We start from the raw sequence: 25,603 nt of genomic DNA, 5'->3' as shown, positions 1-25,603 counted from the left end.
CTGTGCATCTAATTGTGACTTCAATACAGACTTTCGTGATTAATATAGTTTAATTGTAAAAAAAATATTTGCATAGTACTATTTCACCTTTCTTTAGAAACGAAAACAAAAACCAAAAGCATAGCAAAAGATATACAACATTTAGGTAAAATTAAAAGCACTTTTGAGCCACAAAATGACTAATTTGGCGAAATAAAGAGCAGACACTTCTTAGCAATATTCATCCTATGGTGAAGATTACCGGAAACAGAAGGTCACTGAATCTGATGAAAATCTATCTTCAATATTTAACATTTGTAGGGTAGAAAACCACAAGGAAAGACTAAAAATAAAAGGTTCAGCAAGACCCAGCTTCTGGTATCATAACTCAAAACAAGCACCATCTCTTAGATGTTAGATCGATCCTGTCAATCATGTATGTCTCCGTCTTTTCGAATGAGCCTCGCTGTACTTCTCCCAGTGTTTGTGATCAAGGACACTGATGTCATCAAGATCAGCAATAGAGAGCAAGTATTGAGTTAGCTTCACAAGTTCTTGGTCAGTATCTCGATTTGCATGTGCCTTCCTGAAAGGTCTAATTGTCAACCCATTTTGAGGATTCATCACGAAATTCCTCCGTAGATCATCAAACATGATAGTGTTCCTTGAATTGTAAAACTGCAGATACAAGAATTGATGTATAAGTTAAATTTACTATTCAGATGAAAAATTTATCTATAAAACATTGCAATTTTCATGCTACATCATAACCAGACAGATCTCTTCTAAGTGTTAAAAACCAATTTCTGGCAATCTAATTTACGGTATAGGACAATATTTATTCACGTCTGTGCAGTGCAACGCTACTTTTTGAAATAAAAAGGTAATGTACAACATTATTTAGTAAACCTCTGGAAAGTGAGCCCATATCAAACCAAGAGGCTTGCACTCAAAGACACCACGACTCTCTGATTGAACATTTATCATTGCCAAATGATCCAGTAGAGCTGTGATTTTGTAGTTTGGATTGTTGAGTACCCCAAGTTGTTCCATCTTTAACTCGACCCACTTCATGCTGCAAAAGTGAATTCATTGTTTTCTTAGTTGTGCAAACATATGTGTTTGCAAAAAACCAAGTACAGTTGGGCATGTGTTTATTAGGGATTTATACTATGCGACGTATAACTTATATGAAGCAGCGTGGTGAGCCACAAACACTGTCAAAAAGAGTAATGAGACTGACCTGGTTGCAGACCATATAATTATATCATACTCAGCATAGACAGCTGACAGAAACTCGTGAAGATCTGTGTGATACATCAAGGCAATGCTCAGTATTACTGAATTGGGAAAATTAAAACATAAGTGGAGAATGAGAAAATTACTTACAAGGTCGCATGAGTTGAAGAGGATTCTCTGCTGTTGACCGGTGGTCAAATAAGGTATAATCAATATCTAGGACAAGCAATTTTTTGTCTTTACGGCACGGATTCCGGAGTACAATCTACAATTTCCCACCAGATAAGAATCAATGACAAATAATGGGCACATGAATTATTTAACATACTGTCTGTTCATACTATCACAAAATTTTCTGGCCGACTAAAGAGAGATGCAGATCAGCTCAACTAACCCTTAATGGGTCTTTCCAGCTTCCTAAAGTAGGTGAAATCATTTAGCAAATGCTTGATGGTAGAAATGAAAAAATTAGTAAAATATGACTTGGGACCTTGAGCAGAAGATATAAAATGGTAGTCTACATAATACATTCAAAAGATGATATTCTGAATTGGATTTAAAACTAGAAATTTTACAGCATATTATGACAGTAAAAATTTGTTAAACTTGATTTACTCTATCAATTTTAGCTTTGTCTGGAAAGATAAAGGTATGAGCAACATAACCTATCATGGGAACAAGCTCCTTCATACTTTTCATTACACATCACCTATACTAAGATGCTTTATAGTACTGTAAAAACTGTAAGTTGGCCATGATGATTAATTCAAGGTATCCGTTACAACCGCCAAGTAGCTTAAATTTCCATGAAACATCCGCATATCTAAATTAATGATGTGTAAATACAGATGCAGGAGTGGAAGTACCACAGTACAATATGTATGATAACTTCATATGTAATAACTTAATTATAAATCCACATATCATCATTTAAAGAAATCTTTACCAATCAAGACAATATGTATGATATCAATAAGAAAAGTGTTACCTTGTACTGATTAACACGCCTCTTAAGTTTCTGCTTATTGACAAATTTATCTTTGATATCAACAACTTCATCCTGTCCAAGTTCGAAATCATCAACGATTTCTGGAGAATCTACTTGGTCCACAATAATATCATCTTCAACTGTGCTGCAAATACACAATAACCTTTATAATATATGCATAGTAGTTCATACATTTAAGTAATTGTAATGAGGGCAATGCAGCAGCTTGTAGCTGTGCAATATAAATTTGAGCAATTACTTATTCTCTCTTCTTAACAATTTCTGTGTAAGGAATTTTTCACAACTGTATAAAATCCATGCCACCAATAAGACCAGACTAAAGAGTAAAGATCTAACAGATCATGAAAAGTCTTTGAGCCTGTCTCCATTCCCACAAGAATTTCATCAAAAACATCCCCCCTCCCCCACTGAAAAAATTGAAACTAAATATCTCCTCAATTTTGCTAAAAAGCATTCGAAACAACAAAAACTGAAAAAAACTAATCCCACTTCAGGCAAGAAAAGCAGTTCACCGTAACTCTCTGAGCAATTCATTAAACAGCAATTTAGTCAATCACACTGCTACTCAAGAAACTAACATTTGATCACAAATTTATTCACTTACCTCCACACCCACAAGGCCACAATCTTATCTACCGATGAAAAATAAAATTCAATCTCCCCCCAAATAAACAATAAAGCCCCATCTAAAACAACACATTTGAGACAAGAACATCAATCTCAGTGCAAATAATACTCATAACAAAAAAAAAAAAAACCATCAAACCTTTATCCCCAAAAAATAAATCCCCTCCCCCAAAAAAACCCATTTAAAACAATCCAGTTTAAACAACAAAGCATCAATCTCAGTGCAAAAACACAAACACAGAAATTTTTTTAAAAAAAACCCTTTATGAGCATAAAAAATTGGAGAAATCGAATAGAAAGAGAAAGGGAAACAAACCCAATCATGGTCATTTTGAGAGAAGATTTGAGGGGGAGATCAGAGAGGAGGAGAGAGTCATTAGCGAGTTTAGATCCAACTTTAGGGTAAAGAAGCTTCTGTCTCTTAGGGAGTACATTAGTAACTTCACATATACGCCTTTTCAATTCTCCAACGGCGTCGTCGCCGCATACTCTCACCGTGTATTCCTTCCCGCTCCACTTTACCGTCAACGTCACCTCCTCCTCCGGCGCCGCCGATGATGATGCTCCGGCCATCTTTTCTTTCTCTCTTTTTTATTTATTTATAATATCTTTGTGTTTGTGTGAAAAGCTTCCCCAACTCGGGTAGAATTTTTTGCTTATGTCGTGGGCTCTAATGTAAAATAAACCCGGTCGGTGAATTTTTTTTCCTAAAATTTTTAATTTAGCAAATAGTGGATTTTTTTTTTGACAAATAGTGGATACTTTTAATATTTATGAAAAGGGGCGTGTTTTTGTTTTCGCAAGTTTCAATTATTATTCTTCTGATAAATATTTGCAAGAATTTTGAGTTGGAGACTTTTACTCCGCACATTACTAATTTTACAATTTTTGTGACAAATATTTCACAAAATTTTAAAGATGGACTAATTTTACAAAATATTGTGCCGAACTTCTATAAATTAATAATGTTAAGATCACTAAATTTTATTAATTTTATCAAAATTATTAGTTAATCGAAATTACATATATGTTATCTTATTATATTCAGATCAAAATATCGTGGACTAATTATTTTTTTTTTGACAAATATGACTTATAATCTTATAAATACGTACCTGTTCTAACAAATTCTCGGATGAGTAAGGGTCGAACTCAATCTGCGCTCAATATTGTGGACTACTAGTATATTAAATAATGAGATTTTAGTGTATAAAAATGTCCCAAGGTTTTAAAGCTGAAATTTTCTGATGGATGGGCCATTTCAAGTATGTGCATCTACATCATAATCTAGGTAGCAGATTCCCCGTAGAACTTCAAAAGTTCTTCAGGGTAAAACATATCATCCTTTTGTCTTGGATTAACTTGTACTTTGGTGAAGACAATTTCCCTACATTACCTAATTAACTAGGATGAGTCTGATTTGCAGGTAAAGTATAAGATCAACAGGGCAGCTTCACTGTAATATTAATCTCAATGCATTGTCACTTTATAATGTATATTCAACGACCCTCGAGTCTCGACCAAACTCACCTGACATACATCTTAAACTAAACAACAGAGATCTAGTTGTTCAAACTTTAAAGTGTTTTGTTTTTACACGAGACCACAACAAAGAAATGTTCCTTTTGATAACATATTATAATACTTAAAATATTACTAGTATTAAAGAAAAAAGAAAAAGCAAAGGCAAATGTATGGATGATGATTAACTAATAAAGCACACAAGCAATAGCGCAATACTTTAATGCAAAGTGGTACAGTTTTAGCGATTCGCATGAGTGTGCATCAATATGAAAGCTGCTATTCTTTTCTCAGTGCTACCTACTTTTCAGAATCTTCTCTTTGGAATGCTTCAGCAGCCCGGTCAGCATGAATTTATATTTGCCAGTTGGCTCCTGTTGACCAATCAACTCGAGCTTCTTCACTCACTGAGTTGTATCAAAGTGACTCACCGGTTTCCGGGGATGTTGTTGATGAGATTCGAACCTTTTGATTTTCCGTTAACGCAATGTTGCATCGGCTAGTATTTCCCTTAGTAACAACTTTTTACTTGAAATGTCGACTTGCTTACTAGCTTCATGTGCTGCGCAAACTATGGTTGTGGTGGTTTTGTACCGCTTGGTGCCGATTTTGCGTCGCTTCTTCTGGAGAAAAATAATTCCGCGAAAAAACGATGTCATCCATATCGGAAATCGAGTCGGCTCGACTAGGCAAATTTGCAAATCGGTCACGATTTCGGAAATTGTTGGCCGATTGTACGGTTTTGGTGAAACGCAACGTAACGCTATATTTACAACATGCAAAATCATAGGTTCCATGTGGCGTGCCGGGGCGAGTCTTTTGTCGCAAAGGTCTAAGATTCGATTCTCGTCGATTAGCAGCATTGCCCAATGAACAATTGTTGCCGGCACCCTGTTAACATCGATTGCTTTCGAACAACTAATAATCTCGAGCAATACCACTCCAAAACTAAACACATCATTTTTCACACTTAACTTGTGCGGTGAAGTGTAACAAGGGTCCAGGTACCCTATGGTACCAGCCGGGCGACACGTCGAGTCACCTCGTTGACTCGACGAGTCGCTGGCCATTTCGGTCGCCAGACCGAAATCCGCCAACTTTGCGTCCCAAATCTCATCAAACAAAATATTCGAAGCCTTGATATCCCGGTGGATCACCGAAGGCTTTCTCTCGTGAAGAACCTGCACCGCTCGGGCAATTTGGACCGCGATTTCGATCCGTTTAGGCCACGCTGGCGGAGTCGGTGACAAGTGAAGGAAATCATGAAGCGTGCCATTCGGCAAGTATTCCATGACCAACACTTTGTTACTAAACGAGTCGTGACTAATTCCAATAATATTGATCAAACACTTGGAAGCTTTTGGGAGTGATGATAAGATACGTACTTCGTTATCGAGCTTGGAGTTGTCTTGGAGCTTTTGGAGGCCTAGTGATTGTGTTTTTATTGCGACGATTCTTCCGTCTCGAAGAACACCTTTGTAGACGCTTCCGTGGCTTCCTTTGCCGATGAGATGAGTTGCTGAGAAGTTTTGGGTGGCTTCTTCAAGTTCTTCGTAGGCAAACTCATGCATCTCTGCCTTGTGTGAGTTTGGAGTAGCTATGCTTGTGATTGCTAGTTTGCATGGACAAATAAGATGATTTATCAAGTTTAAGAATGAGAGAGGATTGGTTGATTAGTGATAGTGGAGAACGAGAATCCAACTTATGCATAAAATATAAAGAATTCTTGAGGTTTGGTTCATGATTTATAAGTCTGATTAACATGAATCGGATTCTAACTCCTGTAAAAAAATAATCATTTTATGGTAAAGAATAATACCTGATTCTCACTTGATGGGTGAATTATTTCTTGCATATTTCTAGAATACTCGTTCTAATATACATTTTATTTTTATATTTTTTATTTTTATTTCTGATTCTCATTCTCATCCGTCATCTAAACACCTTTAGAAAAAAGGAAGGAATAAAAAAGAAAAAGCTAGAGCAAAAGAAAGGGGAAGAAGATATTGGAATTGTGAAAGCAAAGGGCATCTCCGAGATAAAGAACATGGTTATGTGAGTAGGCATGAGATGCTCTTGAATTCTTTGATGAAATTAATTAATTAAAATAATAAAACTATTGGGACAAGGGAATTAGAAAAAGAAATTGGAGACCAAAAGTTGTAGCTGTTTCTGTAAAATTTCATAATGAAATACTTTATCAGAAAAAGTAGCCACCTTTTTCACATGGACAGACAATCTAAAAATCAAAAATTGATGATAACATCTTTTCTAGTGTGATGTTGGGATATGAATCATTTGCTGGAGCGAAATAAAGAAATTACTGGAATTTTCTACCTAATTCTTGTAAAAAAAAACTTGCTTTTTTATAATAATATTCTAGAAGAGTTTCTGTTTTATATATGATGGCGATGGATTTGGGAATATAGAAATGAAAAGCCCTGCCACATAAATTAAATTCTGAATAATTTACTGTTGCTATGCTAAAATAAACTTAACCTTGACGTATTCTGTACCGGTTTGTTGTTGAAAATCTCCCAAAAATTCCCATCACAGGTTCAGTTATCTTGTTGTTTATATTCTAACTAGCTGTAATTTCACAATTTGTACTCAATAATTTATGAATTCTGCTCATGGTTTGTGGTTGGGAGCTCATTGTAGGTAGCTTTTCTGCCTCTTTCTAGAATATGGCATCATTCAATATTAGATTACGGTGGTGTTTTTAGAATCCGCGGGAAGCACTTCTTTCTTAAAGAAGTTGATTCTACGTTTCTTAACTCGTTTGCATAACAATTAAAAAATCAGTAACGTTTGTAAGAATTTGACAATACTTGCTTTTGTTTGAATGGGTATCTTTATTTATTTCTCAAACACTTTAAAAATTTATAAATCTCGGCATACTTTTCACTTCTGATCTTCTTTACTTTGGTCAAGAAGCACTTTTTTAAGTTAACGCAAACGACTTCTGCGTTTCATCTATCTGATTTTCGTTGTTGAGTCTACTAAACTAATTATAACAATATAGAATATATATCTGAAATGTGTTTGGATGAACATAAAAAAAAATACAGATTTTCATATTTTTTTAAAAATAAATGACTTAAATTTAAAATGTGACCAGATGGGCCGCTAACTAATACTAATATCTCTCCCCTATAATCTTGGGCTTGGCTCCCTTGCTATTCTTACATAAGTTTTTTTACAAAGTCATGTGTTCAGATGATTGGGCTGCGCACCCAATTGATGTCGAGAAATCTGTCTAAAGGCGGACCAGTGTAGCCTAATATAATCTCCTCTTTGCTTCCAGTCAATTAAGCCCATTTGCCTCTTTCTCTTTGTTAAATTACCATCTGGATACCAAGTTACAAGTTGCCACAAGGCTACAAATAAAAAAGAAAAGTTTTCATACAAGATTTATTGTATACAAATTTCATCCGTTTTAACATAAAAAACTCATAATTAGCATGACACAAACTTTCCACTTCTTCTGGTTATTTTCCAAAATAAAATATTTGGTTCTGTTAAAAACTTTCATTGAGGTTATTGATATGAATATAAATAATATATTTAATTTAAAGATTGATTTTACAATGAATGAAAATATGTCCGTCACGCCAGAAATCATAAAACCTGAGGATAAAATACAAGATGCAAACTGTTTGTCATTAAATATCTTACTAGTATTATCCAGCCTTCTTTAAAGGAAACTTAAACCTCAAACTGCACGAAAGGCAGTTTTTTTGGGAGTGACCAAACACTCATTACTGTTGCTGCACCTGCATTTGTCACTGTGCAAAATCTTTGTTATTTTTACTTCTTTTACCATGCAATTGTTTCAGAAAAGGAGCAGTAAATATATAAAGATGCAAAAGGGAAAGTTAATGGAACAGAAACAAATGAAGATTTCAATACAATTAATTAAATATTAAAAATTCGAGAAATTTACAGCAGTGGCACACAGTTGTAGACTGGTTTCTCCAAATAGGTAAGCCCAAGTGGGGTAAAAAATATTCTGACAGTACTGTGATAGAATCATTTGAGAAATTGAATGATGCAATTTAATTTATATTTTGTTAGTTGGGAAAAAAAAAAAAGAATTGAGGAGAGAGAGGAGGAAAAGGAGAAAGGTCTTTATCAAGAATCCCTTTATATATGGGAACCAAACAAAGAAAGAGGGTATGATGTTTGAATTGAGTTATTCATATATGTGACCACTGTCCTTGCCTTTGCAGGCACAATACTGTGTTACTATTTCCACCATTTTGTTACAGAATTATTTAATGATTTTAGTTTTTCTTTGGGCTTCTTGGTAATATATATTTTTAAATGCAGGGGTTTGAATGGATAGATTAATTTTTAGTGCCGATATTAGTGTTCTGCAAAATATTTCGCTGATTTAAAGCACTACCTTACTTTATACTCTTTTTGTCCTTCTGGGTTCTTACGACTGACACGAATTTTAAAATACATATAAAGCAAGTCTTCATAATTTTTTTTGAAATTTCTATTTTTAATCTATTTTTACATTACTTTTTTGTTTATAAGAAAAATTTTAAAATAATTTGTGAAAATGTATTTTATAAGAATTTAAAAATATGTGTCAATTCCCAGTCTCCTGAGATAAATTATCTGGAAGATGGAGGAGTACTATTAAAAAAATATTAGATAAAACATTATTCGAAATCAAAATAGTGATAAAATAAAAACAGCATGATTGAACAATTACGTTGTACCTAATTGTCACATGATGCATGGCATATGAGTACGAAGAAAATAATAAGATTTGTGTCTCTCAAAGATTTCCCTTTAATTGTGAGAATATTTTAGCATTTTCCTTTGTAAAAACAATGGATTAAAGTATAAATAGGATGAGGATATGAGTGGGGTTTGTGTGGATTATAAATATTCCCTTTATTTCGTGATCATGATTCTCTCTATATTACTACTTCGTATACTTTAGACAAAGCGGGGCCAAGTGGAACTGCCTGGCTTAATTATTCTTCATTAGATTATACAATACGCCCGATATGATTTAATTAGAATATAAGTGAGATCATTAACGCACCCGCTTAACCTATGAATATTATAATAAGAAATGGACAAATCCGTCCTTTTCTTTTTCATCGTTTCAAGGGTCAAAAAGAAATTAGGTGCTTATTAGAGCATCTCCAACCATGAAGACCCCTTAGCTAAAAGGTGAGTTGTCATGCTAAAAATAAAAAATTTAGCCAACCATATCAAAAGTTCACACTCCAACCATAGTGGTCTGTTGTCTATAAATTTAGCCAACCTCCTATGGATGACTAAATTTGTCGAACCTCTACAGGTCTGTAAGAAATCTGTAGGAAGATTGCACATCATTTATTACCATATTGAACTGATATATTCTATTTTAACTCTTTAAAATATTAATAACATACTATTTTTAAATTATAGCCAACCAATATAGCTAATACCATTGAAACGAAATGTCTTACAGGTTCGGCAAATTTTACATTACGTCTTACAGGTCCAATTTAGCCAACGATTATAGCCAACGCCGTTGGAGATGCTCTTAGAGCATGGAGCTAGGCCATGTTTAACACATTCTTATCCCTTTGCGAGGAAAAAAGAACGTACATGTGTTCGGTCTGTCAAATTATGGACTTTGTTTTCCTGAACATATGTGATTTAGATTCTTATGAACAAAGACACTTTTCTATAGTTATTTATGTACATCAAGGTAACACCTCAATATATTTGAATATCTAATAAATTGTTTTTGTTAAATAAATATTTTTTGCAGCAACAGCAACAGAGTAAATTTCAGAGTTGTGATCAAAATTTACATCGATCTTCAAAAAGTTAGTCGGAATTTCAAATTCTCAAAAAAAAAAAAAAGATGGTCAAACTTTAACTACGTTTTTTTTTAAAGTTTGGCTCCCGTTGAATGTCACTAACGAGAGCCACATTTTTGAAAAGCGGACCAAAGTTTGGCCAAATTCTTATGAGAATTTGAAACTCATTTTTACCCTTTTGTCTGTGCCTCCGTTAGTGACATTTAACGGGAGCCACACTATTAAAAAATGAAGTCAAATTTTGGTCATTTTTCTGAAATTTTGAAACTCTGACCAACTTTTTAAAAATCAGTGTAAAGTTTTGTCACAACTTTAAAATTTAATCGCAACAATAATATACAGAGTAACAAGGAGTAAGGACGTTCTCATGAAAGTTGAGGCATGAGGGTATCTCCAACCGTGATCCAAAAATTCAAATTTGGGGTAGTTTTAGCCCAAATCACTCCAACCGTGGACTAAAAAGTGATCCAAATTTGGATCAGTGAATAGTACTGGTCCAAATTTGGATCACTACTATTTACTAATCCAAATATTTTTAACATTAAAATATTATACTTTTATTATTTGATGATTTTGTTAATGTTATTAAAGACTGATTAATGAAGATTAGAATATAAATAAAACAACGATTAATTATAAATTAAAATTTTAAAAGAAATAAAATTTCTAAATACATAAAATTTGAACAATTTATCAATCGATACAGAACAATCAAAGATAAATATTGTCCATCTTGAATTTCGAAATGCACTAATTGAGCATTTGTGGGGAAAATAATACTAATTCTGAGAATTAGTATTTTAATGTAATATTTTAATATTATCAATTTATTTTTATGTACCGTTTTAACATTTTCGAATTATTTTGTAATATTTTATCTTTGTCTAGTCATTAATTATATTATTATAATTAATGATGAAATTAGTTAATCGTTTTTAAAATATTTAAAATCAAAGAATATGAATATTATAAGGATGGATAAATTTGAATCTATATTTGGATCAAATGGTTGGAATAGGATTTGGATCACATCCTAAATTTGAATCATTTGATAATCCAAATTTAGATTTATGGTTGGAGTTGGCATGAGTTTCATGTTTTCGCTCTCATATAATAAAACAAATAGCAATTCTAGGCTTAAAAGTCCTGAATTCAGAGAGTTAGACTTAAAATCCTGAATTATAAATTATAAACAGGTTATTTGTACCGCTTTTTAAAGAATTTATAAATCAATTTCTGATTTACAAGTCATAATTTGATAAACTAAAAATCTTCATTTCTTTTAGTGACTTATTTTTAATTTTTCAGATTTGATTTCATAAAAATATAAAAGATCAATTGAAAACATAATTTATTATTGTATTAATAATCATTATATTAAAAATTATTATATCCTGATAACCTGTAGATATCTAAAAATTCATATGAATATATATAATATGTTTCTTAATTAAAAGTAATTTTATTGAATATAAATAATATATATATATATATTTAAATTAGAATAAACAGCCCCGATTACATCTCTATTTTGGGAGAAAACATGAACAAAATAAAGAAGCGAGAACTGAGAAGTAGCGCAGTAAATAAGAAAAGAAAGAGTGGGGCCAGGTTTAGAAATGAGCTGTCCTACAGCATTAGATGCTTTTTATCTGATGCTTACCTGCGCTGTCTATCTGCCACCCTGGACTTCCATTTTCCATCTCTTTTTAGAGCATCTCCAACGGTACTCCTAAATCATTCCCTAAACAATAATATAAAATGTGGCTCCTAGTAAGTTAATACACCGGAAAACGTGGGAACTCCAATGCTACTCTTTATATTTGGCTCCTTATTCACATTTTATATTTATTTTATATAAATGAGAGGAAAAAGTTAACTAAAAGAGAGAGAAGATTGAAGGAAAAATAATATAATATTGAGTTAGGAGCTACTAGATGCTCTTTAAAAGAAAGGAGAGAGAGTAAGCTCCTAAATTTTTAAAGAGCATCTAGGAGCCCATTGGAGCACTAAATTTTGATTTGCTCCTAAATTTTAGACTTAGGAGCTTGTTTAGAGAGCCCCTTGGAGTTGCTCTTAACACACTCAAATCTTTTTAATCTTTTAAATCACTGCTACTATCAACAAATTAAGTCCTAAATAATCCAACCGTTAATCAGAACTTTGTGGTTTGATGTCAAGTCCATGATGGTAAATTGGTAAACTACAAGATACTCTCTTTGTCGCTTAAGTGTTTTACGACCAGAGTCCAGATTTGACACGTATTTTAAAATTTTTATAAAACATAATTTCACAAATTATTTTAAAAAAATTTAATTTTGATAAAATTATTTATAATATATACAAAATAATGTAAAAAAATCTGTAAGGAAATGAGAAAGAACGACGAAGGTGGTTGGGGTGCATGGTTGTAACAAGTGCCATTGCTCTGCAGTTTCTGAACCGCAACCGTAGAGCATCCAAACAAACAAAATTACATACATTATATGTGGAAATAATGCATATGTTAGCATTGAGCAATGTGGTCATCCTCTAGCTGTGAAGTTTGAATTGTTGTTGAGATAAGGCTCGGAGAATCCCTGATGGATATCATGTTGTGACATGGGGGTGGTCTCTTGTAGAGGAAAAAGACACCGTTTTTGGCCTCACTAGATGACCATTTCTACTTAATTTATGCTTTGTGATGAAACACAACCTTGTGTTTCTATTCAAAACCACCACCTAAACTCTCTTTCCCTTTGTTTCTCTTTCCCATTGTAAACTTTGCTTCTTTCACATACTATCATCACTTCTCACATTTTTGACCAGATTTCCAAATCTAATGCATATCCTCTTCCATATTTATCCTTTTAAATGTTGCAACCGACTACGAATAATGAATTGTATCAAGATACAATTGACGAATGAGAATGAATTATAAATCAAGTCGTTGTGCAAATATAACGAGTCGAGTTGTGCCGACTTGTCGATCTGTGAAGCTCTAGTCTCCTGCTATGTGTGCTGTGCAGCAATAGAGAAAGCAAAGAAACACAAGTCAATTAGCAGCACCCACAAAAACACTCATGGTCTCAAAGTAGGTCCATTATCATGCAAGAACTTGAAAAGGGCTTCTCCTAAATTCTCTCTCTAGCTCCTCTCACTAAAATAAGCCAAAAATTCAAGAAATCAGATAAAATTTGAGAGATGGGGTTGATGAAAATCAATATCAATGATGAGGCAAAACTATAAGCATACAAAATAGAAACCAAAAGTTTCAAAATTGAACCACCCCCACCCCCCACCCCACTCCCCACCCCACAAAAACCCACCCCACTCTCTCTCTCTAGATAACACTCACCATGAAATATCAAACAATGGACCTCACTGATTCCCAAACCAACAACAAAAACCAAACCACCGCCACCTCCTCCAACGCCGCCGCGCAACACCACCAGCAGCACCACCATAGTCAATATGACAATAGATCTTCGTCTTTCAACATGGACCCCACCTCTATACAGCCTAATGAACAAACCCCACCAAACCAAACTCAAACTCCAACCCCACATCCACACACTCCTTCTTCTTCTGCCGGCGCCGGCGCCGGCGCGTCCACGTCGACTCCCACCGCGCAGCCACTAACTATCGACGCTTCGCTCGCCATCTCCACCACAAGATCCGACGCCATCACCGACACTTCCAAAAAGCCCACCACCGTGGCCAAAAGATCCACCAAGGACCGCCACACCAAAGTCGACGGCCGGGGGCGGCGTATCCGAATGCCGGCCACCTGCGCCGCCAGAGTGTTTCAGCTCACAAGAGAACTGGGCCATAAATCCGACGGCGAAACAATCGAGTGGCTGCTCCAGCAAGCTGAGCCCGCCATCATCGCCGCCACCGGAACCGGCACAATCCCGGCGAATTTCTCCACTCTCAACGTTTCTCTGAGGTCCAGTGGGTCCACACTCTCCGCGCCGCCGTCCAAATCCGCCCCTCACACCTTCCACGGCGCTTTGGCTCTCACTCATCATCCTTACGAAGAAGGCTTCTCTCACATGCTCGGCTTTCATCATCCCCATCACCAGACTCCTCATATTCTAACTCCTGATCAAATGGCTGGGATTTCAGTTGCCGCGGAATCTGCTGATAATGAAGCCGGAAATGATGACTACTTACGAAAACGATTCCGAGAAGACTTGTTCAAGGAAGAAGGCCAGCAACAACAAGGACAAGGAGGAGAGGTAGACGGTGAATCGAGTTCACCGTCTAATAAGCATTTCAAGGGTTTGCCTAAGCAACAAGAAGCCGGGTCTTCTAGGCACCATACGGCGAATATGGTGCCAGCTACTGCTATGTGGGCAGTAGCTCCAGCAGCTAGCAGTGGAAGTGGTAACACGTTCTGGATGTTACCTTTCACTGCTAGTGCTGGCAGTGGCGTAGCAACTGCTACGGGAGGCGGTGCTCAGTCTGATCAACCTCAGATGTGGCCTTTTGCTACGCCACAACCCAGTACTATCCAAGCACCGTTGAATTTTATGCCCAGGTTCAATGTTCCGGGTAACATTGAATTTCAAGGCGGACGGGCTAATCCTTTGCAACTCGGCTCAATGTTGATGCAACAACAGCAACAACAACAACAGCCATCTCAGCATCTCGGATTAGGAATGAATGACACAAATTTGGGGATGATGGCTGCTCTGAATGCTTATCCGAGAGGCGGGTTTAATATGAACTTGGACCAAAATCACCCAATGCATCATCAACAACAGCAGCAACAACACCAGCAACAACAACAACATCAGCACTCTCAAGCTGATGACAGTGGAGATGAGGACCCCAACAGCTCTTAGTCCATAATGCTTTCAGCTCTGTGTTGGTTAGTGATTACTAAACTTACATTTATGTCTTAATTAGGCATCTAATCATTATTTTTGTAAAATTAATATGTTTAATCTACATTGTGGCAGGTTTGGGTTTGTGAATCTTGTTCAACTTTTGGAGGTAAATCTTGAGAGAAATGGAGTGAGTGCCAATTTAGTTGTCAATTTATATGTATTTGCTTGTCACTATTATCTTTATTTTTTATTTGATTTTGTGGAGATTTTGAGTTGTAATTTAATTGTTAGTTTGGTCCAAATTTAAGAGACAGCAGTAGCAGTAAAAAGAGGAGATTGTATAGGAGGTTTATTATTGGCTTGTGCTTGCTAATATAATTTACTTGATTTACCTGTATGAAAAGCAGGAGATTAAGAAAATCAGAGAATAATAACTAAGTTTATGCACTAATAATCACCAAGATTTGATCTCTCCTTTTTGCACATTGTGGCATATAAAATCTTGCCTTTTTTTCTATTCACATGGAAAATTTGATCAAGAAAAAGACCTTTGTATTCCTTTTAGTATTATTTTTTACTTTTTGCTCACCATTGGTGACTTTTTTGTGAATTATAATCATGTGGGTCTGCTTAAAGTTTAGAAAAGCAATGATCTTGGAAACCAGAAGTGTTAAACATGTCAATGACTCAGTGAGTTGGCTGAGTTGACTCAACACTGTTGCTAATTTCTTGATCCACATGTTTCTGCAATGTACTACTGCATTCACATACACACACCAACTGATACTGACATTTGTTATTGACTTGTACAGTCAATTCAGATGACTACCTCATTTTCACTAAATAATCATTTTCATTACATTTATTGTGTCTTGTTAGAATGGTCCCCTCAATTTTTACCATTTATACTTTTCTTCACTCAGCCAAGTTTTGTTCCTCACCAGACCCCCTCCAAGATTGCCTAACCTATTTGGGCACACCTGTGGACTCATGAATCCTTTTTTTAATCTTTGACAAAGGAAAGGAATTAGTATATAATGATTAATAAACATATACTCTCCGTCGCTCTCATTTTTTCACGTTCTTATAAAACATGGTTTCATAATTTTTTTTATAATTTTTTATTTTATAAAAATAAAATTAAATTAATTATGAAACTATATTTTATAGAAATTTTAAAATATATGTCGATCTCTCCGTCTTCGATATCCTCCACCCCCTATAAAGAACCTACGGGGACGGAGAGAGTATTAAATATTTTTTGATTTTTTATGAAGTTGAAAATTTTATACTCTCTTGAGAAGCATCTGATCCTTGTTTTTCTTATCCAAATAATAAAATTGCTTGAAAATTGACAACCTTGTTAAAAATGCTGGTTGAAATGCCTTGTATATTGTGATTTGTGCACATCACTTATTGTCAAATCATAAAATATACAGTATAGATTAGAATACGTTGTCACAGTCAAGCCCTCAAATCAACTTAATTTTGATGCAACAGCATACTAATTATACTTCTAATCTGACACAATGAAATGGACAAAACTAGCTTATCATGGGCTATATTAAGGGCATGGATTAGCCTAATTATTTCTACATTTTACAAAGAGTCGCAGTCCAAAGCTTAGCATCAAGTTTGCAACATGAAATTTTAAAAATTATTTTTTTAATCAATTTAAGTCTGAGGGGCTTACGTTATCTTTCATGATAGATACTATTGGATGTGATATCAAGTTCGTATTTTGGTTGGACGTGTGGCAGTTCCACCGATCCATAATTTCAGGATTTTTATGCTCCAGTTGAGAATAAATAATAACTTTATCGAAAGTATTGAATTAAAAAACCGGGCATCAACTTCTTTTCCGGAAGAAATGATTGGGTTAGGAGATTCCTGCTGCAGGTGAATTTATTTATATTTTAAGAGGGTAATTTAGTGGCAAATATTTATTTCAAAGACTGAGAAACACAATTGGACGTGGGAAATATTTTGTTTAAATTAAGAAAATATTTGAGATTATCGCTATGCTCTAACATATGCTCTAACATAGGGGTGAGCAAAAAACCGAACCAAAACCAAGTTGGACGTGAAATATGGTCTTCGGTTCGATTTTAGGTGAAAAACACTCTGAATCACAGCACAATCCCTAGCTAGGGGATTTGCCATGTTCCAAACAAGCCTGCTCATAAAAACCTTGGCTTGTTGGTATGTACTAGTACTTTTCAATCTCAAACTGCCAAGAATGATCAGACATTTTGTATAATCAACATCCTTCCAGTTTTACATTGGCCGTTCTCCTTTCTACGAAGAAAACTACTTGCAATGTTACAATCTCATTGTGAAAACCTGCTCCTAGCCCTTTCTCAAAGACAAGAGCAAAGGGTTAATAATACAAAAAGAATTCCCTGTTTGTGCATTCCAGAAAGCTCTACTAAGGATGCGGTTCTGATGCCTGTATGGTATTTTCTTGTGTACATGCAATCACCTAAAATCATCATGTTGATCTCGATGTTGTTTCTTGCCGCCTAAGAGGAATACCTTCCTGACTGAAACCATCTTCTTCGGTGTACTTCGGAAGACGCACCGGCAAAGGTGCTGGGCCTGTGTTGCAACATTTGGAGAATGCCTCAGTATACAGAAAGTTGAATTGATGCCACTCAGGTTCATTATATACTAATAATTAAATAAACAATTCAATTAGAACCACAACTAAAAGCCTGTTACAATAATTTGTTTTCACTAGTAACCCAGAGCTATTTATCAAAACTAATCAAGATTATGTTTTCATTTTAGCAGAACAAATATGAATTAATGTGCTGCACAAGTGAAAAAAAATACAAAAAACCCATACCATCAGTCATGTCCTTTGTTCTGTGCAGCAAAAATGTTCCGGAAAGGATTGTCACAAACCCGCACATCTCTGTGACAATCTGGGTAGGGCTCTGTCTATCCCAATCCTGTTTTACCAACAGATAAATAAAGCAAAGATGATATTTTAAAGTTCGAAAGGTCAACAATAAAATTCACACACACAAAATGATTAACATATAACACTTAAAAGGTAGAAATGATTTATCAGATTACTGTGGTACATTAAAGATGCCTCCCTTCTTATAGCGTGTGTGATAAAAAATGAAATGGATTTGTTTATATTATGGCATTCATACATGCCATCACAGTCATACTCCAGTCACTTCGTGACATTGCCAAAGCTTCCACCATATCTTCTAAAACAAATGTGCATGAGCAAACATGGAAAGTCCTAAAAACAAAAACATGAAAGGTCCTAAAAACAATATATAAAATTGTTCCTATTAGGCAATAACTACTCGTACTGAATTTTTAAATATTTTTATGGTATATTTCTCAATTCGCATGCATATATATGCATATTATCAGGAGTAAATTATATAATTTTTTACAAGCAGCTCTTCATTTAAACTAATAACCTAATATAAAAAATTTGTTATTTGAATTATGAATTATGAATTATGAATTATTCAAATAAAATCTATGCATGTGGCTATATGACACAAAAAAACCTTGGGAAAAGGGGGAAGCTAAGATGTCATTAAAAACTATTGAATTTCTAAAGAACCGGTCATTTTCTTATCTGAGGCAAATATGCAGCATAGTAAATATACGGGGAAGCAATATGACTTGCATAGCACAGACAAGCAACTGAAGTCACTTTTAGCAGTAATTTTACATTATAAAAAGAATTCTACAAAACAACTATGCAGATGACCATACATGTAGCATGATAAGATTAAAAATAGTACTCAACCATGATTGTGCTTCTGATCGATAGTACCTTGAACATTATCACGCTTGCCAAAATAGTTAGTGAAGTAAACATAACGTAGTATATCGGGGAAACAACAGCTGTATTGAATGTGTCAAGGGCCTGCATTCAAGGTTCGATCATGAATAAAATGTTATGCAGTTGAAAAATGACGTGCACCAATTTAGATTATGTAAAAACACATCCTCATATCTAAGTAGCATAAATCATCATCACAATACTAACAAAATCAAATAGACTTGTAGGGTCCTACAGTTGATATTTAATAACACAACACGAAAAGGTCTTTAAGAGATCTGTAAAATTAGGCCAAAAACATACTTGAACCATGGAAGCAGAAATACCTTCGTCAAGAGTAAGATATTCTTAACTGCTAAAGTTAGAAACAGTGTCACATGCATTTATTGCAATAGTCAATCTACAATTGCTCTAGATTTAGCAAGTAAAAATTTTCTCAAATAAAAGAATGCAGATCTGAAGGGGCTCCTACCGTGATCAACAAAGATAATTAGATAACAGATATCAACTACTACACTTGCACATATGAATCCAGTTATTTGATTCTGAAAAAAAAAGAGTACTCAATGCTCACAGATCCGGCATCAGCAGGGTATAGTCGTTTGTGGATTTAATTATAACTAATAGACTCATACTAAAATATCAGTAGAGCCCAGTACACAAGATCCCGCATCAGCTAGGCCCCAATGGACACAATTTTACCCTTATTTTCCATAAGGAGACTGTTTTTAGAGCTTAAAAACTTGTAACCTACCGCTTAGCAATCACAAACTTGACCACAACACCAACCACGGCCTTTTACAACTACGAGACTTGTAAAAAAAACTCCTGTTTATTGTTACCAGAAGCTTAATATTTCTGTCATTTCAACATGTTTAAATGATGGTGTCAACTGTCAAGTAAGGATATCCGAGTGTAATATCTATGTTTCACTGACTATATTTATTGCTCGTGTTTGTCTTTCCACAACAAAATAGTTCTCACATCTATAGAAAGACCAATGTGTTTATTGGACCAAGTAAAAAGACACAAAAGCTTATCATTCATTATGTAAAATCAATTTTATCCTGTTGACAAATACCAATCAAGAAACCGAAGAAGATAAGAAAAAACAACTTTCAGTCGAATTATATACCTTGTTTAAATAATTCATTTGAGTGAGCACGCAAAGGATAACCACCGTTGTAAAGGCCCATGTTTGGGGATAAATTAGCTGATTCATTCCCGATAATGTTAGCTTTAAAGCAATTCCAATTGCTTTGACACTCATGACCTGTTAAATAATGCAATATAAGCAGTGTAATTTACTTCGCCCTGTAGATAAAACATATGATAACATATAGAGTTATTTGCAAATTGCACCCCTACACTTGGGACCAAACTCACTTTAGTACACATACTTTCCGAAACTGCAGTACGCATCGCCTTACTAAAATGCGCGATGCAGTACACACCCTTTCCGCCCAGTTCCATTAAATTTTCACGTTACCGTTAATTAAGTTGGGGTAAATCGGGAAAATCGTGTTTCAACAGTCTTCTTCCCCATATATATCAGTATATCTGCCCTAATAGTATATTCTTTGTGTTCTGAATAGCATGGTAAGAAATACTACTGGAGGCAGAAGGATGTGAAGGAGGCTGGAGATGGCAGCGGTGGTGTCAGCGAACGGGTCCGGTTGAGAAAGGGGTCAGTTGGGACCGGCATTTTCATCCCCCGAGTCACCAATCCTCTGCCCAGTCACTACCTCCGCAGGAGGCCAGGTATCCTGTTTTTCTTATGAAAATATTTGATTCCGATTCTTTAATTTCAAAATTAATCTTTTATTCTGCATGAAGATATATATAGAGAGAGATTTGAGAATGGAGGTTGGAGCACTGGTTTTAGATTTGAGCAGGGTTTAGTAGATGTAGGTATCGAGTGTGTAATTAACTGATAAGTGATAATCAGTGGGTTAGGGTTTTTCTTCTTTTTTTTTAATGCCATAATTGCCCTTAAATTTTTAAGGGCAGCGTTAACTTTTAACGGAAAGGGTGTGTACTGCAGCGCACATTTTAGTAGGGGGATGCGTACTGCAGTTTCCAAAAGTATGTATACTAAAGTGAGTTTGGTCCCAAGTATAGGGGTGCAATTTGCAAATAACTCTAACATATCTAGTTAACTACAATTAAAAAAAATACCACGACGTACTGATAGAGAACCAACTAGAGAACAAACTCCAATGTAGCACATAATATGCGTCTGGCCATATTGTGGCACAAAGCGAAAAATAAGTACGAAGACAGCTGCTATCACCAGTGATGCATACAAGAGAAAACCTGCAGTAAGTGAAAAATAAATGGCAGCTGAATTCAGTTGAACTGCTGGACATATAAGGACATAGAAGGTAGCATATACATACACGACTACATTTAATGATATAACTATATATCTATACGTAGGTATAACCGTGTAAGGTATATAATTACTCGTTGTAGAATGACTAGGAGTTCATAAATAGCTAGTCACAAAAACAAGCAAACATGATACCTGGCTCTGTAGCAAGATCCCACACTTCCTTCACAGACTCGATTGCACGCTCTTGAGGAGCATGCAAAACAATGGTGGTTGAGCCCACTACACACAATATGCAACCAAGAATACCAAAAATGTGCAGCTTCTCTTTCAACATTATATGCGCAAGTACAGCACTGCAGAAGGACAAGATGATATTAGCAGTCTCAAAACAATGACCCTAAAATGCACTTAGGAGTTTCATTCATGCCTGATAATAATGCTGAGAGCACCAAGAGGAGTGACTAGAATAGCTGGTGCAAACGCATAAGCTGCAAAATTTGCAATCTCTCCAACAATCACTGTTGCAATAGCAAATAGCAATTAAAATCTAGATTTCAATTGAGAATTACTTAGGTGGAAACTGGCAAGTACTGTAGCAGACAGACGACATGAACTTCCATAACTTCGTATAACCATAAAGTGGGTAAAACCCGTAAAAGGCTATTCATATAACAAGCATAATTAGTAAAAAGAAACAGAAAGATAATAGGATATACATAGTCCTGCAAATTAGAGCTTCACAAGTTTCCACTCCCACTCATTCTATTTTTAGGCAAATCTTGGCTACAGACAATTTAATGCATTTGTTTCCTATGAATACTACATAAGGAATGTGAATAATTAAAAAGGTTATACCTCGTAAAATAATCCCTAATTCGACAGACTAATTCTTACAATGCATTCCCTTGATTAGATTTTTTAAATCCAATTATTCGCAATAATTTTTTTTTGAAGGGTATGTTTTATAATAAATATGACTAAACGATTAATATGTTAAATATTATAAATATATAAAACATCTGATTATTGCTCTGATTTTCCAAACAATCCCTAATCAGTAACTCGACTTAAAAATGATTTCCGATTTCAGAGCCGTACTCATATTGTCTAGAAAATGGTTATGAAGAGGGGGTCCATACGAATTCCATTTAACTAAATAATAAATGGTGCATCTTATGCGCCTATACATATATGAACTCAAAGCAATAGCGCTATAAGAATGTGAACACTTTCCCTTTCATTGAATAGTTAAAAATTACAATAACTGATTACTCCAATTTCTTCTCAAAAATTGTATTCCGTATCTTCAAGGGTACCCTTAAAACTAGTGCTTTTAAGGTTAAGATCAGATTAATATTGAAGATATTAGTCATCCCTTCTTCCCATTAACTTCATATACACATACATTGAGCCTACAGGATCTAATCATACCAATGCAAAACATTTTTTATTTTTGGTAGTGACTCTAGCCTACAATTAGTGATTTTTGGGAGTTACTCTAGCCTACAATTATTTTTTATGTGTCTCAAGGTTCATAACACTTCTCATAAAGCACTAGACAAGTATACTCAAGTAGACAGTACTGAACAGATAATGGCGATTCAGAATAGTTCAAATTGATATCTTAGACCACAACTAATGTGATATGCACACTTATGACGAAGCTCCGGAGCACAACAACCCTAACTGTCCAATATCATTATATATTTATATTGTTATAATGTTATTGCAAATCAAGCAAGTAAACTGGGCTATCATACACGTATTACTAAAAGTATGTATTTTTTTATAAACAAAAAAGGAAGAGTAAGAACTCACTGGTTATCATGCCTACCCACCATAGTGGCTCATATAAGTATGAATATCCTCCAACACCTGTAGAAATATAGAGTTAGAATATTTTAAGTAAACACTTATATACTGATACACAAAGTATGGGTTGCAGCCATTAACATGGGCTTGGGGCAGGAAACTTTTGGATGCAGAGATGAAATAAGTTGCCGACACAAAATATATGGAAAGACAGCTAGTCCATAGGTTAGCAGAGTTTTGATTACCCATTTACCCTACAACATAATATTATGAGCACGGTACAGCAAGTATAGCATTCAATTTGATGTAACCTACCAAGCAGCAAAGCATTTTCGGAAACCGATTGCGAAGTAAACTAAAATTTTATTTTATCTCTGTTAAGCATAATCTAAAACTAGATAAAATGAGCTACGCCAATCATTATCTATTATCGTACTCATTTCTTATTTAGGGCCATGCTGAACCAATTGTAGCCTACCCTGTACAACATGCATTGAAAGAATGACAGTGGAAAGTAATGGATTACGTGTAGCCTCGGATGCTACGGCATAAGTATAAATGACAAACTGATGGTGTAGTCAACAAAAACTGCAGATATAATATAAATTGTGTTGTTTCAACATGAGACTGGTACATAAAGAAATAGATAAAGACGCAAGTGCCATAATCTAATGACCTAAACCAGAAAATGTGAAGATTAGTCTCTAGGATAGACGTGTTTAGATGAATATGTATTATTTTGGAGATTAGTCTGTTTGTTTACCTTATAAGAGACATAAAAGTCAGAAAACTAAAAATGTTTGCTAAAACTCCAATGTTTAGAACCAAAATCCTAAATTAGCTAACAATATCATTCCACTGCCTATACTCGAAAAAGAAGTAGTAAACTTCAATCTTATTATTAATTAATTTCTGAACACACAAGATGAGATAAAAGAACCTGCAATAGAAAAAGACATCTGGCAAGCAAAATTTATCAAAGCGTCGCAGTATTCTAAAGACGGAAAAGCCGTTGAGCTTGCCGAAAAACAAGAGGAAGAGCACTTATCATAAAAGGATTTTAGCTTTCAAATTAAACAAAACTGGCTTACTAGCCCCTTAGTAAACATAATCTAAAACCTAATACGCTGGTATGATGACCGATGACAGATAATTGATATGGTAATATAGTCTAGTTTGATAATTTCTCCAATTTACATACAGTAGAATCCCAAGTATCACATCATCTTCCTTCTGCTGGATACTATATACAGAAGCTGGATTGCAACAAGAAATGCAATAACACACCAACACTCAGAATAAATTTCAAGAACCAATTACACCCACATCAAATCAACCAAACAAAAATCAATTAAACTATATGCACAAACCAAAACATTTGAATTGCACCCACAAAATTCAATCAACAGAAGGGCCTAAATTTAGTACCTGCTCTAACACCAGTAGCACCAGCTCTCTTCAAGCCCTTTTTCTTCACAATAAAACTAGCACCAATAAAAAGACTGGAAGACAATGCTAACACTAAACCCTTTACATTGTCAGATGACATTCCTCTGTAAGAATCTCTCCAGCTGTGATGAATCACCTCTTCATTGGCCATCACTAATCAAAAAACCAACTTTATCACAAATTCCTCAACTGGGTATACTCGAGACCTAAAAATTCACAGTCTTGAACCCACAATCTCTAAAAAAAATTGTGGGTTTATATAAACATATAAATAGATAAATGGGTATTAAAAAGATGGGATTTTTAAGATCTCTGCAGCAGGGAGTAATGTATATATGTATAGATCGAAAAGAAGTGGTGGTGGGGTTTAAAGACTCTTGTGTGACTGCTTGGTGTTATTATTTCATGATCAAGATTACACGAAATCTCCACTACTAAGATACACACATTTATGAATATCTGTATGCAATCTTTTACGGAATAAATACAACAAAGTATCTTCCGGGTAATTTGTTACTCCCTCCGTCCCCTTGAGTAGTATACATTGGGGGACGGGGAAGCGGCACAGACTTTAATGCTCTTGTAAAGTGTAGTTGTGTAATTTATTTTTAAAATTTTCTTTTTTTGAATTAAAGTTTAGATGTTATACTTTTATACAGAAAAAGAAAATCTCAAAAATAAGTTACGGAACTATATTTTATAAGAGCGTTGAAATGCGTGTCGAGCATTTAAAAAGAAACGTATACAATTAAATGGGACAGAGGGAGTACTTTACTTTTGCTTTTACTTTATTTGGTCAAGGTTTTGTTAAAACAAATTTTTTATAGATATGATAATGATACCAAATTTATGGTAGTATCCAACGGTAATCCAATTTTGGACGAACCCTGAGCACGTTGTTCTTTGCTCTAGTACTTTGAAAATAATAATTAAATTCAGTAATGTAAAAATCGGTCTAGATAGCTGTCTAGGCGGCACCGAAACACCCCGATTCGGTCTTAGACGGTGAATTAGGCATATTTCAAAAATCAGTCCCAAGCGATCAACATCCCGCCTAGGCGGTCCAGGCGACCAATAACAAAAAATAAAATAAAATTGATATATAAAATCTAAAATTATAATTATATTAGAAGAAATTAAGTATTCACTTGTACTTATCTT

General features: G+C 34.8%; 4 protein-coding genes across 4 annotated transcripts; 1 reads left to right on the top strand and 3 right to left on the bottom strand.

Annotated features, from left to right (window-relative positions):
* Nucleotides 1–131: 131 nt before the first annotated feature.
* On the bottom strand, nt 132–3,501 carry LOC108209319 (ubiquitin-like domain-containing CTD phosphatase). The gene is made up of 6 exons (XM_017380158.2): nt 3,171–3,501; nt 2,207–2,351; nt 1,369–1,483; nt 1,223–1,286; nt 889–1,054; nt 132–657 (listed from the first exon to the last, which is right to left on the bottom strand). The coding sequence occupies exons 1-6, from the start codon at nt 3,425–3,427 to the stop codon at nt 412–414; spliced, it is 993 nt and encodes a 330-aa protein (XP_017235647.1). The 5' UTR covers nt 3,428–3,501; the 3' UTR covers nt 132–411.
* Nucleotides 3,502–4,547: 1,046 nt separating this feature from the next.
* On the bottom strand, nt 4,548–6,109 carry LOC108208034 (serine/threonine-protein kinase-like protein At5g23170). The gene has a single exon (XM_017378508.2). The coding sequence runs from the start codon at nt 5,944–5,946 to the stop codon at nt 4,855–4,857; it is 1,092 nt and encodes a 363-aa protein (XP_017233997.1). The 5' UTR covers nt 5,947–6,109; the 3' UTR covers nt 4,548–4,854.
* Nucleotides 6,110–13,403: 7,294 nt separating this feature from the next.
* LOC108205675 (transcription factor TCP8) lies at nt 13,404–15,417 on the top strand. Its single transcript, XM_017375685.2, has 2 exons — nt 13,404–15,067; nt 15,159–15,417. The coding sequence occupies exon 1, from the start codon at nt 13,551–13,553 to the stop codon at nt 15,039–15,041; it is 1,491 nt and encodes a 496-aa protein (XP_017231174.1). The 5' UTR covers nt 13,404–13,550; the 3' UTR covers nt 15,042–15,067; nt 15,159–15,417.
* A 1,840-nt stretch (nt 15,418–17,257) lies between these two features.
* On the bottom strand, nt 17,258–24,924 carry LOC108209139 (probable magnesium transporter NIPA4). Its single transcript, XM_017379897.2, has 9 exons — nt 24,422–24,924; nt 23,000–23,056; nt 21,609–21,699; nt 21,374–21,534; nt 21,035–21,162; nt 19,982–20,119; nt 18,838–18,930; nt 17,875–17,980; nt 17,258–17,624 (listed from the first exon to the last, which is right to left on the bottom strand). The coding sequence occupies exons 1-9, from the start codon at nt 24,591–24,593 to the stop codon at nt 17,518–17,520; spliced, it is 1,053 nt and encodes a 350-aa protein (XP_017235386.1). The 5' UTR covers nt 24,594–24,924; the 3' UTR covers nt 17,258–17,517.
* Nucleotides 24,925–25,603: the final 679 nt, after the last annotated feature.

This window comes from Daucus carota, chromosome 2 (assembly GCF_001625215.2).
Source record: "Daucus carota subsp. sativus chromosome 2, DH1 v3.0, whole genome shotgun sequence".
Classification (NCBI taxonomy): domain Eukaryota; kingdom Viridiplantae; phylum Streptophyta; class Magnoliopsida; order Apiales; family Apiaceae; genus Daucus; species Daucus carota.
The sequence above is the reverse complement of the archived record's forward strand: the minus strand, read 5'-3'. Positions and strand labels throughout refer to the sequence as shown.